The sequence below is a fragment of the Saccopteryx leptura genome, chromosome 13 (assembly GCF_036850995.1).
Source record: "Saccopteryx leptura isolate mSacLep1 chromosome 13, mSacLep1_pri_phased_curated, whole genome shotgun sequence".
In the NCBI taxonomy this organism is placed as follows: Eukaryota; Metazoa; Chordata; class Mammalia; order Chiroptera; family Emballonuridae; genus Saccopteryx; species Saccopteryx leptura.
Window position 1 is genome coordinate 12,780,480 of NC_089515.1, and position 15,824 is coordinate 12,796,303.

At 38.3% G+C, this 15,824-nt stretch overlaps 1 protein-coding gene across 1 annotated transcript in view; it reads right to left on the reverse strand.

Annotated features, from left to right (window-relative positions):
* The window catches only part of CCDC172 (coiled-coil domain containing 172), a 38,596-nt gene that overhangs the window by 5,936 nt on the left and 16,836 nt on the right, over nucleotides 1-15,824 (reverse strand). The window contains exons 3-6 of the mRNA XM_066355977.1: nucleotides 12,454-12,570; nucleotides 11,102-11,267; nucleotides 8,209-8,310; nucleotides 7,752-7,854 (exon numbers count right to left, since the gene is read on the reverse strand). Coding sequence (XP_066212074.1) covers nucleotides 7,752-7,854; nucleotides 8,209-8,310; nucleotides 11,102-11,267; nucleotides 12,454-12,570 — 488 coding nt within the window. The remainder of the gene's footprint in view (nucleotides 1-7,751; nucleotides 7,855-8,208; nucleotides 8,311-11,101; nucleotides 11,268-12,453; nucleotides 12,571-15,824) is intronic.

Genomic DNA, 15,824 nt, shown 5'->3' on the forward strand with positions numbered 1-15,824 from the left:
TGTTAACTTTATCCCTTTTGGTTTCCTTAGTCACACCAGATGTTAATTAAGTAGTTATCTCTACTTCTTGCAAGTTTTTAATCTTATTATGATATCAAAGATACCAATACATTCTGGAAATGATTAATATTATATATGGCTCATACAATTAGCAAAATAATTTCAAAGTTTAGGGATATATACAATTAGGCACATTGACATCAGAATAAAAATTTTTAAATAATCAATTGATTCTGCCATCAACATTTCCCTTATATTTACACAGAAGCTTTAATAACTATAGTATGTGGCAAGAATTCACAAAACAGGGGATCTCTATTAGCTTGAGGGCTAACATAATCAATGCTGTAGAGATACTTGTTAGTGAATAAATAATGAAGTTTTATCAGAAAAGATGCAGAGCCCACAGAAATATTGAACAAAATACATAACTAAGAATGAAGATTGAATTAAATGGGAGCTTTAATATTAAAAAAAGAGATGATGTGGATCAGATACAGATACATAATTGTTTTGACTAGTGTTTTCCAGAAATGTTAAAACTGAGAACTTGTTACAGCTGTCCACTTTGAGTTCACTGTCGATTACACAGATACTGCCAAGTCACTGTGCATTGTTTTTTTAATGTAGCTTGGATAATAATTCCTACTGCACTGCTAAATGGTGCTTATTCTAGATAATGTTACAGAAACACTCCCCCATGTATTTAAGGATACACTTATAAAAATGTTTCTAATAATGAATATTTAGAAGCTCTTGTATATACATCCATCGATAGGGAAAAAGTAACATAAGTATGGCATTTCCATTCCCTGGCATTAAAAAGAATGAAGTTGCCTGATCTGTGGTGGCACAGAGGATAAAGCATTGACCTGGAATGCTGAGGTCACTGGTTTAAAACCCTGGGCTGGCTCCGCCAAGGCACATACGACATGCAATCAATGAACAGCTAAAGTAAAGCAACTATGAGTTGATACTTCTTGTTCTCCACCCCCCCACCCCTGTAAAATCAATAAATAAAATCTTTTAAAAAGAAGAATGAAGTTGATCAATACAAACTAACATGGGGAAGGGCTAGGTAAACAAACAAATTACAGCCCAGTGAGTGTACCCTTTCTTTTGCATATGCGCCCGCACACATACACACAGATACATAAACTCCGGAAGGATGCATGCCAAACTTTTTTTTTTTTTTTTTTGTATTTTTCCGAAGCTGGAAACGGGGAGAGACAGTCAGACAGACTCCCGCATGCACCCGACCGGGATCCACCCGGCACACCCACCAGGGGCGACGCTCTGCCCACCAGGGGGCGATGCTCTGCCCCTCTGGACCAGAGCCACTCTAGCGCCTGGGGCAGAGGCCAAGGAGCCATCCCCAGCGCCCGGGCCATCTTTGCTCCAATGGAGCCTTGGCTGCGGGAGGGGAAGAGAGAGACAGAGAGGAAGGAGGGGGTGGGGGTGGAGAAGCAAATGGGCACTTCTCCTATGTGCCCTGGCCGGGAATCAAACCCTGGTCCCCCGCACGCCAGGCCAACGCTCTACTGCTGAGCCAGCCGGCCAGGGCCCAAACTTTTAATAATGGTTACACTGAGGGTTTCTGGAATGGGGCAATCAATATCTTATAATTTTGCAGCATTTAAATCTTTTCAATCAATATAACCTACTGTCATAACTGAAAAATATCTATACCTATTTGGTAAAATAAAAAATATGCATGTGTAAATAAATATACATTTTTATCTATATATCGTTTAGGGTGGTTGGAAGTATCTGAGTATTAGCATGTGTTTACAGCTTCTTATAAATCAAAGGACCATTGTTGTGACCTCCATGTCCAACTTACTCTTCACTGAAGAGGTAGCAGCACTGATTTAATACTTCATATAAATGCATTTAGAGTCTCTCAATAGCAGATATACATGAACTTTTGTGAGTTTTCATTGGAAATATGCTCGTCACTAAACCATACTATGTTCAAATGTGCAGAAGGAAAAATCCCATGCTGTTGACTTGACTGCTTCATTTCTGGAACAAACTTCCTGTTGCATTAAATAATCACAAATATTGGTTATAAAATATTATAAAACCATTCTAGAAAGAAGTTTTGTGGGTAAGGAAAATGCCTGAAATGTTTCAAGCTATTCAGGATATTCACGACACTGCTCACAAAAACTAGGGGATATTTTATAGCTTCATATTCATTTTGAAACATTCCCTAATTTTTGTGAGCAGTGCACTTGGAGTAAATAAAAAATCCTGATCTAGAACTATATTTTAGTGATTGGTGTTGATAATAATAAAAATAATTGGTGTTGGGGTCTAATATATAACATTTGTCTTTTCTGCATGAATTCTGTCCAAAAGAAACATAAGGCAGAAGGGAGGTCAAATACCACATTTCTACAAATATAGTGGGTAGTGGAGAATGTGGCTTATATCTGAAAGGAAAGGACTTACTAACATTGCACCCCCGAACTAGGCTAACATACACACTACTAAAGGCTACAAGCTTTCACTCACGGGCACCTACCACTGCAAAATGTAAGGAGCAGAGGAACAGAGGATAAACCTGGCTCCAGTGTTCCCTTCCAAACTCACCAATCAGATTGAGCCACGGCTCCCTGCCTTAGAATAAGAAAGGGGGAAACGGGGGGGGGGGGGGCGGGGGAAGGCTGGGAGGGATGAACCAGTAAAGCGTCTTCCACGTGGAAGAAAAATATTGGGAGTAGAAGGGAGCCCTTCAAGCTATCCCAGTGGTCAGAATACACCATGTTTTTGAACACAGCATTGAAAACAGATGATGAACTGTTATCTTCCTTGTAGTGAAAATAAAATTATATGTGGACTCAATCACTGGAACAAATATTTTGCACACTATCTTCCTCTGCTGCACTAGAAGAGGACACTGATTAAAAAAAGAACAAGAACAAGAACAATGGAGGGAGTTCCCAGTCTAGCGGGAGAGAATGCCACACACACTGTCACTGAATATGATTACTGATGTAGCAGTTACAAGCATAGTCTCTATGACCACAGAGACCGGAACAGCAGAGGAGAGCCTTCATAATTCAATACATTCATTTATTCCTCCATTCGATGCCTTCTATATGCCAAGCTCTGTACCCAAGTATTACACCATCAGTATATAATGGTACAAGATACCTCCTCTTACTGAGCACATGGCAGAGACAGATATTCACAAAATAAAGCAAACAGCTATGTAATTACGAAATAGAATTTGTGCTCTAAGGAAAAAATAGTGCTATTAGAAAAAAATCACAGGTTCCACAGTTTACTTCACAGAGTAAGAGGGCTTATCTGAAGAGACATTTCAGCTGAGGCCTAAAGGATGGAGCGCGTCCCACCAGTTAGAGACAGGCAGGCAGAGTGGTGAAAAGATCATTTTAGGAGAAGGCAAGGCATGGACAAAGGTCCTGAGGTAGAAGAAAGCTTGGAATGGTTGAGGGAGCGGGGTGAGAACGGACTGTGCTTGAAATAACATCAGCGAAGTGGTCAGAGGCCATATTGTGACAAGTCATGAAAGCCACACTGAGGACTTCAGGTTTCATGGTGTCCATGATGAAGCCACTGAACGATTTTAATAGGGGGATGACGACCCACTGACAAAAGAGTGGAGAGTGCAAGCGTGGACGAGGGGGAAGTGGAAGAGAGGCTGTCAGTGTGATCCAGGTGGGAGAGGGGGAGGCTGGAACCAGGATGTTAGCGATGGAGACAGAGAAGCTGAGGGAGTCAAGAAGTATTTGGAGCCTGACCTGTGGTGGCGCAGTGGATAAAGCATCAACCTGGAAACACTGAGGTTGCCGGTTCAAAACCCTGGCTTGCCTGGTCAAGGCACATATGGGAGTTGATGCTTCCTGCTCCTCCCCCTTCTCTCTTTCTCTTTCTCTCTCTCTGTATCTCCCCCCCCCTCTCTAAAATGAATAAATAAATAAATAAAAAAATTTTTTTTTTTAAAAAGAAGTATTTGGAGAGTAAAAGCAAGAAAACATGGTGCTGGACTGGGGTAGGCTGATAATGACCCGATCTGTAGACATGTCAGAAATGCCTGCTACTTTCGGCCTTGAGCAAAGCCAGCAGAGACAACATGTGAGCTGGGCCTAGAGGGCTGAGTTGGGCTCTAACTGATGGAGAAGAAAGAGAGGACACAGAGGTGTGGAGGCCCGTATCTAATTCGGAATTCCACAGATAGTATTCGGGTGGCCCAGTGGCAGAGGCATGTGATAGGAACACAAGGAGACAAAGCACAGGCTGGTTATAAAGGCCCTTGAACTTCTGACAATTTGTTCTTGTTTGTTTGTTTGTTTGTTTGTTTCAACAGGGCAGCGTCACTTTCTATCTACACTGCTCACAAACATTAGGGGATATTTCAAAATGAATATGAAGCAATAAAATATCCCCTAATGTTTGTGAGCAGTATATTTCTCCTTTTCTATTAGACTGCTGGGAATTTAGGACTAGAGTTTAGGAAAGTGGGATTAGGGACATCAACTTGTAAATGACAACCAAAATCATTAGACCGGATGAGGCTGTCCACGGAGAGTACAAAAGGAAGACAGTCAGTAATTAACCTTCTGGGAGCCATTGAATGGGCAAGCAGAAGGAAAAACTGAGAAAGGAGAATGCAAGGCATACAATCCTCACGGCTAGTATGAAATAAAAAATGAAGTCATAAGTAATTATATAATTATATCTAGTAATTCTAGAGCATCTACTGTGTGCTAAGCACTGTTCTAAGGGATTTGTATAAATTAAGTCATCTTTCTTTTTTAACGATAATCCTGCGAGGTAGGTGCTAATTATTAACTTCACTGTATAGAGGAGGAATGAGGAGACTGAGCATAGACAACTGCTTCTCCAAGGACGCTAACCTAGTAAACAGTAGAGCTAGGATACAACAGATGTGCTTACTTCCTCTCGAGACCGAAGTTCTATCACTTCCGGCCCCTGGACTACATGGGAAACTAGCTCCGTCACAGTGCACAAGCCTTTGGGAGGCTTCTTAGGAATTACCCAGCCTCTGGCTTAAGTGTCAAGCATAACAATATTCTATAAATTAGCTGCCTTAACATGTGTGAAATAATAAACCCACATACTTCAACATAAAAATCTTTTAACTAACAGACATCTTGGTATTTATAAACAGGGAAAGATCAGCTGAAGCAGAGACCATTACACCATCGCGACTACAAGGACCATACTCGACCTTAACGGGTGACATGAAGATAGGTTCTACAAATAACCTAAACATGGCAACTTAACTTTAAAATCATAAAAATTATAAAAGAATTCAGTAATGGAGACAGAATAAGATATATAGAGAAATTTTTTATGGACCTGGCCAGGTGGCTCAGTAAGTAGAGTGTAGTCCTAGTCCCAGTGTTGAGGTCATGGGTTTGATCCCCAGTCAGGGCACATGTGAGAAACCACCAACGAGTGCACAACTGAATGGAACAGCTAAGCGGAACAATGAGTTGGTGCTTCTCTTTCTGTTTCCCTTCCTCTCTTCCTTTCTCTTAAATCAATAGAATTATTTTTCCTAATTATTAAAAGTAGAAACAATAAGCTCATAGAGATGAACTAATATTCATTTTTTGTAATTGCTTTCTTACTAAAGTTTAATAAAAGCATAATTATAATAACCTTAAAATAGAGCTGGTTGTCAACTGGGGATGGTTTTCCCCATATTCCTGTGCCCAGGGGACATTTGGCGATGCCTAGAGACATTTTTTCAGTTGTTGCACCTGGGGGGACAAGGGGCTGCTATTGGCATCTAGTGGGCAGAGTTCAGGGATGCTGCAAGACACTGTACATCGCACAGGGCAGCCCCGCTACAGAGGATAACCTGGCCCCAATGCCAGCATTGCCAACTCTGAGAACTCCTCCTATAAAAAGAACATCCATACCAGTTGCAGCTAAATCTGGGAAATTAAGGGGCAGTCAACTATAACAAAACTCAGAATGTGTCTGACCAGGCAGTGGCAATAGAGCGTTGGACTGGGATTTGGAGGACCCAGGTTCAAGACCCCAAGGTTGCCAGCTTGAGCGCGGGCTTATCTGGTTTGAGCAAGGCTCACCAGCTTGGACCCAAGGTCGCTGGCTCGAGCAAGGGGTTACTCGGTCTGCTGAAGGCCCGCGGACAAGGCACATATGAGAAGACAATCAATAACTAAGGTGTTGCAACGAAAAACTAATGATTGATGCTTCTCATCTCTCTCCGTTCCTGTCTGTCTGTCTCTATCTATCCCGCTCTCTGTCTCTGATAAAAAAAAATATTCAGGATGCACTTGAACACAGAGATGAAAAAGACTATTCTATTCCAAAATTTAGGGATAAAAACCAATTTTAATTTGGCCTTCATGATAAAGTTGAATAAATGTCTATCATTTTTTGCCATCATTAACTTCTTATTATTGCACTAATTATAAGACGGACGACCCTCTTTCCTAAAATTTTTACACTCAGTGCTTTGACTTCATTTTTCATAGTTGAAATAACTTTTATAGAACATACCAGGGGGGAACTAAGCAACTCATATCAAGGAATTCAAATAGCAACTGAAAAATATTGGCATTTCATTTAACAGCTGCTAAAACCCAAAGAACGGACTAGGTACATGGACCAATGTTTCTTTCCATTCAGATTTCCTCTGTCGTCAACAGGGAAGGAGAACGCACTCTAGCAGACTCTGTGTGTTTCATTTTAACCCAGGGCAAATTTTTACGACTCAGTGATAAACCCACAGAACTGGAGTTCATATGAGAAGCCCTGACTCTACCAGCTATAATGATACCAGCGGGCATTGCCATTTTTAAAAGTGTGAAAAAAATCAATGAGCAGACTGTCATTACAGAAACTCATTCTGCATCACACATATCACCCAAGAGATTGATATTTCATGCTTACCAAACTTAACATAAAATTAAATTGCAAATATTTTCTCATAATCTACTAAAATTATGGCCTGAGGCAATTCACTGTTAATATGAAGCATTTGTTCAGCTCTAGTGGCCATATTTCCTCTATGATTTATGTGAAAGAAGCTTCATTTCCTTCTTCACAGACTCAGTAATGAGGTTTCTTTGGGTATACTAAGCCTGGTTAAGCCTAGAAAGTATAGAAACTTCTTTAAAATTAAGCCAGCCAATATAACGCTGAATTATTAATACAGTAAAATAAATAAACTGGGGGCTTTTCCCCTCCTTATGTATATGACTATTTCATTTTAAACATCAGCCATTCTCTCATTATCCAAATACATCAAAAGCATCTGAATATTCCATACAGAAAATACAGTTTCATTCTTAAGCACACAATCAGAGTAACATATTTCAAGCAAAAGAGTAGATTGTGGGTATTCCCTCCCCCCCAAATCTAGAAACATAAAAAATAATTTCAATCCTTTCCAAAAGACAAGTCAGGAAAGGAGAGTTGTGGAATCAACACTTTGTCTTATGCTATTAGGACGCGAAGAACACAGTCCATAAGGTATAAGAAAAGATAAAATTGATTCCAGCATTATCAACCCAGTGCATCATGAAACTTATGGATAGCACTTTCTAGGCAGTGAAGTGTCTGCTTATTAGGACATCTCAGAATACATACAGAAGGAAACAATGTCTTCATCCGAACTTAAAAAAAAAAAATCTATGCATTCAACTTTATGCTGAAATCTATTCAACACCTTAAAAAATTACCAGATTGCAAACCAAAGTGTAATAGGCAATTCTCACCTTAAGCATTCAGCATCCTTCTGAGGCTTTTCATTGATTTTTATTTTTTCTGCCTCTAGGCATTTGGTAGTACAAATGGCTTCATTCTTTTTATCTTCAAAAACTAAACAATTAAAAATATTCTTACGCTTTTTAAAAAATTAAAGTTTATCTTTATTCATTTCTAAGAACAATCCTCTAATTTTTGCTGCTTCATATAAATGTATTTACTAATGATTTTTTATTTTTCTGCTTTAATATAGTGCTTGAAAGCACAAAAAAGGTCTTAACAAAATTTGAGACATTAAAAATGTCGGGTATATCACTGATCATTTCAGTGTTTTACCTATTCTTTTTTTATATACCAATAATAGCACTATATCCCAATCGGGCTATTCTTTTGAAAGAATAATATGACCCTACCATATGTATAGGAATATACTCATCAGCAAAATAAATGAACAAGTAAAAGTCATACCTTTAAGTTTTCTCTGGAGAGTACATAGTTCTTCCATTAATTCACTCTTTTGTTTTTGAAGTTCATTTAACTGGCCATTGTCATATTCCATTGACTTTATTTCTAGTAACAAACAAAAACCATTATTTTAGCTATGTAGGTTTTGCCATATATGTCAGCACTTCTTAACTTTTTCTCGTGCAGTAAAAATTTAAGCAGCATAGGGTCAATTTTAAGCCTGGATTGGCTTCCCTTGGCCACCTAGAAACTGTTTCTAAGAAACTGACCAAGATTTGTTTAAGTACCAACTGGATACAAAAGAATGTTATTTGATGGTTAGACTACCAACAGAGAATTCAAAATAATGTAACATCACTAAGTAAAACAAATTTATCAATGAGACAAAAAAGAAAAACTCTATCCTTCCCACCTAAAGCATATTTAAAGTGACCTTGCATAGTATTCATTATATGGCTACAAGCTTCCACAATATTGCTAATATTGTTTCTTCTACCTAGAATACCTTCCTCCCTTCATTCCCACAACAAACTTTTTCATGTTTTTATCACAAAAGGATTTTGAATCTTGGCAGGTGCTTTTCTGTGTCTTCTGTTACTTTTTTTGTATGTCTTTATCTCGATTATATCCGTGTTTTTGAGTATATTTCTAATATTTATAAGAGTAAGATTAAAGTTCCCTTTTACTAATTGCATCATATCTGTCATTTATGTGTACGTTTCAGCTGGCCTAATTTCCTCTTTGCTATTACTATGAGTTATACGTAGTTTGCTGCTTCCTCAAATGTCTAGTGAATTTTGATTAGATACAAGATACTGTGTTTATAATTTTGTTAAATGTTTGAATATTGCTATCTTCCCCTAAAGCATGTTGATACCTGTTATTTGGCAGGTGGTTAAACAACTTATGGATCAGATACAAACCTTGTTTTTAAGATTGTTTTTAACAGTGGGTCTAGAATGGCCTTAAATCTAAGGCTAATTTAATTCTACTACTAAGGCAGGACTGTTTTGTTTAGTGAGATCTTTCTATTCCAACAGGTTGGAACATGAATGTCTGTCTTCCTTTACAGGAGCATAGACTTCATGAGGGAAGAAATTTTTTTTTCTTTTTGCTCATTGCAATATCATCAATGCCTTTAACAGTGCCTGACATACAACAACGTACACACAAAAAAATAATTATTGAATGAATACAATGTACTAGACACATTTTAGAAATACATTGCAAGTAAAACATATAATTCTTGTCTTTGTAGAAGTTTACATCTTTGTAGGGGAGATAGATATGAATCAAGTGAATATGTAAGTCATTACAACGCTCTGAAGAAAATACTAGCGAGAACCATAGGAGAATATAACCAGAGGAACTGACCTAATATGGATGGAGGGGTATGTGTCACAGAGGGTTTCCTCTCCGGAAGTAACACGAGCTGAGATCAGAAGAATGACTGGTTTAAACAGATAAAGAATAAGAAAAGTGTTCCCATAAAGCAGGCGTCCCCAAACTACGGCCTGTGGCCACATGCGACCCCCTGAGGCCATTTATCCGGCCCCCGCCGCACTTGCACTTCCGGAAGGGACACCTCTTTCATTGGTGGTCAGTGAGAGGAGCACTGTATGTGGCGGCCCTCCAACGGTCTGAGGGACAGTGAACTGGCCCCCTGTGTAAGAAGCTTGGGGACCCCTGCATAAAGCATAGTGTGGGTTCTGAGACTGGAGGAAGCCTAGCACAAGCTAGGGAACAATAGAGGTCAGTGTGCCTTCTGCTCAAAATGCTGGGAAGGGGCCAGAGGTTGTGCAGGGCTGGCCAGAGGAGTTGAGGTGCTTCGTTTGTTATGTTTACCATGGTATTTTTAAACAAAATAGAAATAAATTAAGAGGTTCATTACAATAGTCCAGCAGTAATACCGTACTTTTTGCTCCATAAGACGCACCTTACCATACCTAGGGTTTTAAGGAGGAAAATAAGAAAAAAAATATTCTGAACCAAATGGTGTGTTAAAATATTTAATAAAATACCATGCTTTTTCCTCCATAAGATGCACGGGCATTTCCCCCTCCACTTTTGGGAGAAAAAAAAGTGCGTTTTATGGAGTGAAAAGGAGTGAAAAATACAGTAATTTCTTCTAAAAATATGTGGGTGTTACTATCTTGGCACTCTCAAGGAGGGAGAACAGAAGCCAGCTCTGGGGTTAAAAATATAAATCAAAGATGTCTGGCACTGAAAAAAGAGTCCAAGTAGTAGAAAATAATAAAACAGCTGTGGATTTTGAAGACGAAGATTATTCAAAACCTAGTGAAACTGGACGACTGATCATAGTTATGGGTAAAAGTGCAATGGAAATGGTTAGGAGGGGACGCCAAGGGAAGGAGGAAGAGACAGGAGGAAAACCAGGTGTCAGGATATAACAGACGTGGTGGCACGAGTCAGAAGAGGGAATGGAAGAGCAGCCCCGACAGGAGGGAAGACAAATGGAAACTCAAGCTGCCAGGGAAGAACCGGCTCTAACATCAGAACTGTGAACACCACCACGGAGAGACCGGCACCAGACATGGTGTCACCGGTGAATAATTTCACACCTGGGAAGAACAGGTAATGTTATTATTTACCTGTTTCCAGCTAGAGGGAAAAGGACATTTTTACATTCTTCCAGTGAACTCAACATAACACTAGCAAAAAGATTAACCTCACTTGTAAATATTGGTGCAAAAATCTTAAAGGAAATATTATCAAAGGGATTTCGGCTCTCTCTCGACAGCCTCACAACCAAATTTCCACCTGCCTCCTGGTATCTCCGTCCACTTACGTCACACATATGTCCAACTAAAAGTATCTGAAGACAAACTCAATCTCATTAGTGTCAGATCAATGAAGTGACATTACGTATTCGTACCCCTTTTCAAAATGTTTGCCTGGTTTTCTAAGTCAGATATTGCGATCTTGACATTTTCTTTCATCAAAAGCTTTCTTTTCTTAGTTATTTCATACTCATTATTGAAGTCTGTAATTTCCTTAATAAATTTTTCCTCCTCCTCCATCACTTTTTTCTTAGTAGCTTCCTGAAAAAAAGAAATATAAAATCAAATACAGATATTAATCGCAATATTTTTCTTTCATGATTTAAAATGCAATCATTTGGAATTATTAACACCAAAATATATTATACTTCCTGGTATTGTCACAGAAATACTTTACTCCTCCAGCAATATTCATAAAAACTAGTTATTATATAATAACAATCAACTACTTTCACATGAAAGACTTATTATTAATGCTTTGGAGAATTATTGATGCAAAAATTCTTCCACTCATCATTATATATGTGTCTGTGTATTAAACTTAAAACCATTCATGTCATTTTGTCATTACAGTATAATTTCGGTGGTAAAATAATTAAATGACCAAACTTGAAAGTAAAAATCTACGCTCAATGGAATTACTGCTTTATAAAAAAATAAAAATAGAAAAACAAACAAGGAAATCTTTTAAAATGTATATGATGAACGTAAAATTATATATTCATTGCAAATTCAGTTCTAAATAATAGTTTATATTTTATGAAATATCAACATGCATTAGAAATGAGAATTTCCAAAAACTTTGGACAATGCTAGAACCTACATATTTGACAATGCTAGCAGCTAAACATTACTACATTTTCCTATATTTTTTCTAAGAAATGTCAACTAACTATGAGCTAGCTATATTTGGAAACTGGCCATATCATGTATAAACCATTGGTGGTTGACTGTTGACTTCAGATATATATTTTTAATATTTCAAAATGTATTTTCTTTGAAATGTCAATTAAGTAAAAGTCATGTTCCTAAACTGGCCTTGTCATTTAAAACTGCTGTGTCTGTTGGCTCTGACGTATGATAAAAAGGTAAACAAAATCTATCTTTTCACCCACATCCATAAACATGCCTATAGTGGAAACCTCTCTGCTTTACAAAGGCATTAAAACCAATGTCTTGAAGCCTGAGCAATTCGAATCAGTTTCACTGTTTCTTTTATGCTTATTACAATTGCAAATGATTTCCACATTGCATCCCTGCCAATAGAATTCTTTCAAACAATATTACTCTACCAACTGTTTTTAAACAGCACTTAATACTCTTCTGTATCTGAACAGGACTATCTGCCAATATGCATATGGATAATTTTTTAAAGTACACCTAAGTGTATTTAAATACTTCAGATGCAGCTAGTAAAACAGATTTTTCTAAGTGGCTGGAGACTTACAAAGGTTTGAAGAAGCATATTTCTTTGGTTTGTAATTTCACTGCACTGTCTTTCTAAGGCATTTTCACGAGTTTTCAAAAGCTCTAAGAGGAAGGATTTTTCAGAAAACTGCTGAACCTGAAAAAAAAACACACCCAGAAATCAGAATGAACCAATTAGACACTGTAGGGTAGCTTAGCGTTAATAGGACAGATCTATATAATAGAAAACATGTTTTGAATTTACTTCAAAATGCAAAACATAATTCATACAAATACGTTACTTTATATGCACTCTCTTATAATAGCTCATGAATGCTTTATAATTACAATTTTTATCATCTCTTCCCCTAATAAGACTGTAGGCTCATCAAGGGCAGAGAATTTCTCTTTCCTTTTCCACATCTAACACACTTCTTCACTTAGGTACCAAAGGTTTTGACTACACACATGGAAATCTGCTTCCAGACAGCTTGTTTGGAAGAACACGTTTCTGTTCTCATCACTTATAAGGAAGATATGGATGAATAAACCACATACACAATATGACTAATAAAACAATGAGATAAAATCCACAAACCGTAAGCCAAAAGTGAATCCCACGACTATAGTGATATTAAATAAAACACAAATCTAAAACCCTCAAGTGGGTTTTGAGAATTGATTTTTTATTTTTATTTTAGTACTCATTTGGTTCTAACTAGCAAAAGATATAGTAAACACTAATGTTAGATATGTAACTTATTTCACTTGGGTCGTAAAAATAGCATCTCTTGAGAGCACGAATACTGCAATGAAAGCCAGAGAGCTGTAATACATATATAAAAGCTCGAACCAATGCTGGATGGAAGCACCCTTCCGACTTCGTTCAGTACCGGCCCTCATAAGAAAGCGTCGCTCCTAGTTAGAGGCTGTTCCTCCTTCCACAGGGAAAGGAAAAGAGAAACAAATTCAACTTCAATTGCAGAAAGCAAGATTTATGTTAGCTATAAGAACTTCCTCAAGGGAAGACAGGCCGTGAAATCTCAGTCTCCGAAGATATTGAATTGTAAAGAGAGCTTAGAAATAGTCTGGTCCAGAGGCTACTGATTGGTCTAAAAGACATTTTGAAATGATATGGCTCAAAAGTCCTACAAATCTTGGCATTTAAAACTGTTGTCTAAATAAAACAAACTATGAGCTCCCATTTATCAGTCACCATAGTATGTCTGCCCACACCTTCACCAGCGGGTGCTGTTCTCCCCAACTCTTTTTTTTTTTTTTTGTATTTTTCTGAAGCTGGAAACGGGGAGAGACAGTCAGACAGACTCCCGCATGCGCCCGACCAGGATCCACCCGGCAAGCCCACCAGGGGGCTCTCCCCAACTCTTTATCTTAAGAAAGGCATCAAGAGAGGGAGACTAGACAGGTGAAACTGACAAGACCAAAGGGATTCAGAAAGTTGTTTCAAAAGTGGGGGGAAAGAAAATGGGGCAGTTAGTATTTTGCTGTCTGAAAAAACAGACATTAGAAAATACATGTCCAGATCTATAAAATCGAATGGAAATGGGTAACAACAGCAAATAAGAGTATGATCATGAATTGTATCACATTTATTTAGAATGAAAATTACTTCAAGCTATTTAGTATATATTGTATGAATGAGAATAAAGTTCCTGAGAAGTCAAATAGCTTAGCAAAGGTTATATAATTAACAAAGGCTATATAACAAAGATGACATAACTAGAGGCAAGTTCAGGACTAAACTACAGGTCTTCTGACTTCCTTGTTTGTAAATCATGATGTTAACTTGGGAATATTAGAACTGTCTCAAAGAAACAGAGATCCTTCTAGAGCTACAAAGGGACTTCAGTCTCTGATAATAGTGTAAGTTGAAAAATATGTTCAAGAAAAATAATTATAGAATACTAGACCCATTAGAGATTATTAAGAGAAGGTTGTTGGCAGTATATGCCTAAACTCTCAAGAGTTGCTACTATTAATAGTAAGCATGAACGGCTGCAAAAATGCTTTGAGACCGCATATTGGGCTGGATAATTTTGAGTTAATCTGATAAAATATTCCATGTATTAAGCCTTTCAGAACCCAAATTTTTGAAGTCTGATTCTGTTTCTGCCACTGATTTGTTGAAAAAGACCTGTGTTGCCTGACCAGGTAGTGGTACAGTGGATAGAGTGTTGGCATGGGACACTGAGGACTCAGGTTGCTGGCTTGAGCACGGTCTCATCCAGCTTGAGTGTGAAGTCACCAGTTTGAGTGCGGGGTCCCTGGCTTGAGGGTAGGATCATAGACATTACCCCAAGGTTACTAGCTAGAGCCCAAGGTCACTGGCTTGAGCAAAGGGTCACTCACTTTGCTAGAGCCCCCCCCCCCCCCCCCCCCCCCCCGTCAAGGCACATATGAGAAAGCAATCAATGAACAACTAAGGTGCCGCAACTATGAGTTGATGCTTCTCATCTCTCTCCCTTCCTGTCCCTATCTGTGTCCCACCCTCACTAAAAAAAAATCAAACAAACAAAAAAACTCCTGTGTTGAAACCCCCAAACTGACAAAATACTACTTATCAAACTAAGAAATTTTAAAGTATGACTTATTAAGCAAATGTATTTATTCAAGTTCAGAAAAGCCTTACTAAGGATTCAAAAGTTAAGGTGTTCTATTTCAGCTATCACCAACTAAGAACTAAATTACCACTGAGCTGACATTCTCCTTCTTAAAAGAAAAAATAAAGAATATTAAAGAAAGCTATTAGGCATTTTGGCATTGAATTAGAATATTTTATCATAAGCTGACAACTGAAAAGTATATAGTCAAAACCGAAAAGCAGACAGCTGTTCAAAAGATTTATGAGAAGGCTACATCTACCATTTCCTTTCTCTCAAACCCCTGTGAACTCTGCAGGTCGAGGTCTTTCCTGCTTCTTTGTTTTTATTATCAGTCTACTTCTCCTCATCCCCACCTTCTGTCTTATACTCTGTTTTCATCCTTTACTTTCACACTTCCCTCTTTTAATCAACCTGAAAAACCCCAGAGAATCAACAACCACAGGAAAATTATAGACGCATCCATTTTAAGTGTATTTAGGACCTGTGATAAACACATTTAATACCAAAAGGAATCAGCAAGGAGAGGAAAGAGCACAGTAGAGAACGAGGTGGGAATCTGGGAAAGCTCGGGTCGGGAATGTCAGGAGGAACAGGTGGCTACACTGAGCTGGTTTACAGGCGGAGGGTGGGCCGCAGGAGGGCAGGGCAGCAGAGCTACAGGGTCTGATATACTAATAGAGAGCCTATGTATTCAATGCAACTAAAGGGACAAACACTTTGGGATTTGCCCAGGTCCTCTCTACTAAGTGTAAGTTAGTAGCTCTTACGAACTGAAATAGCTTTCCCT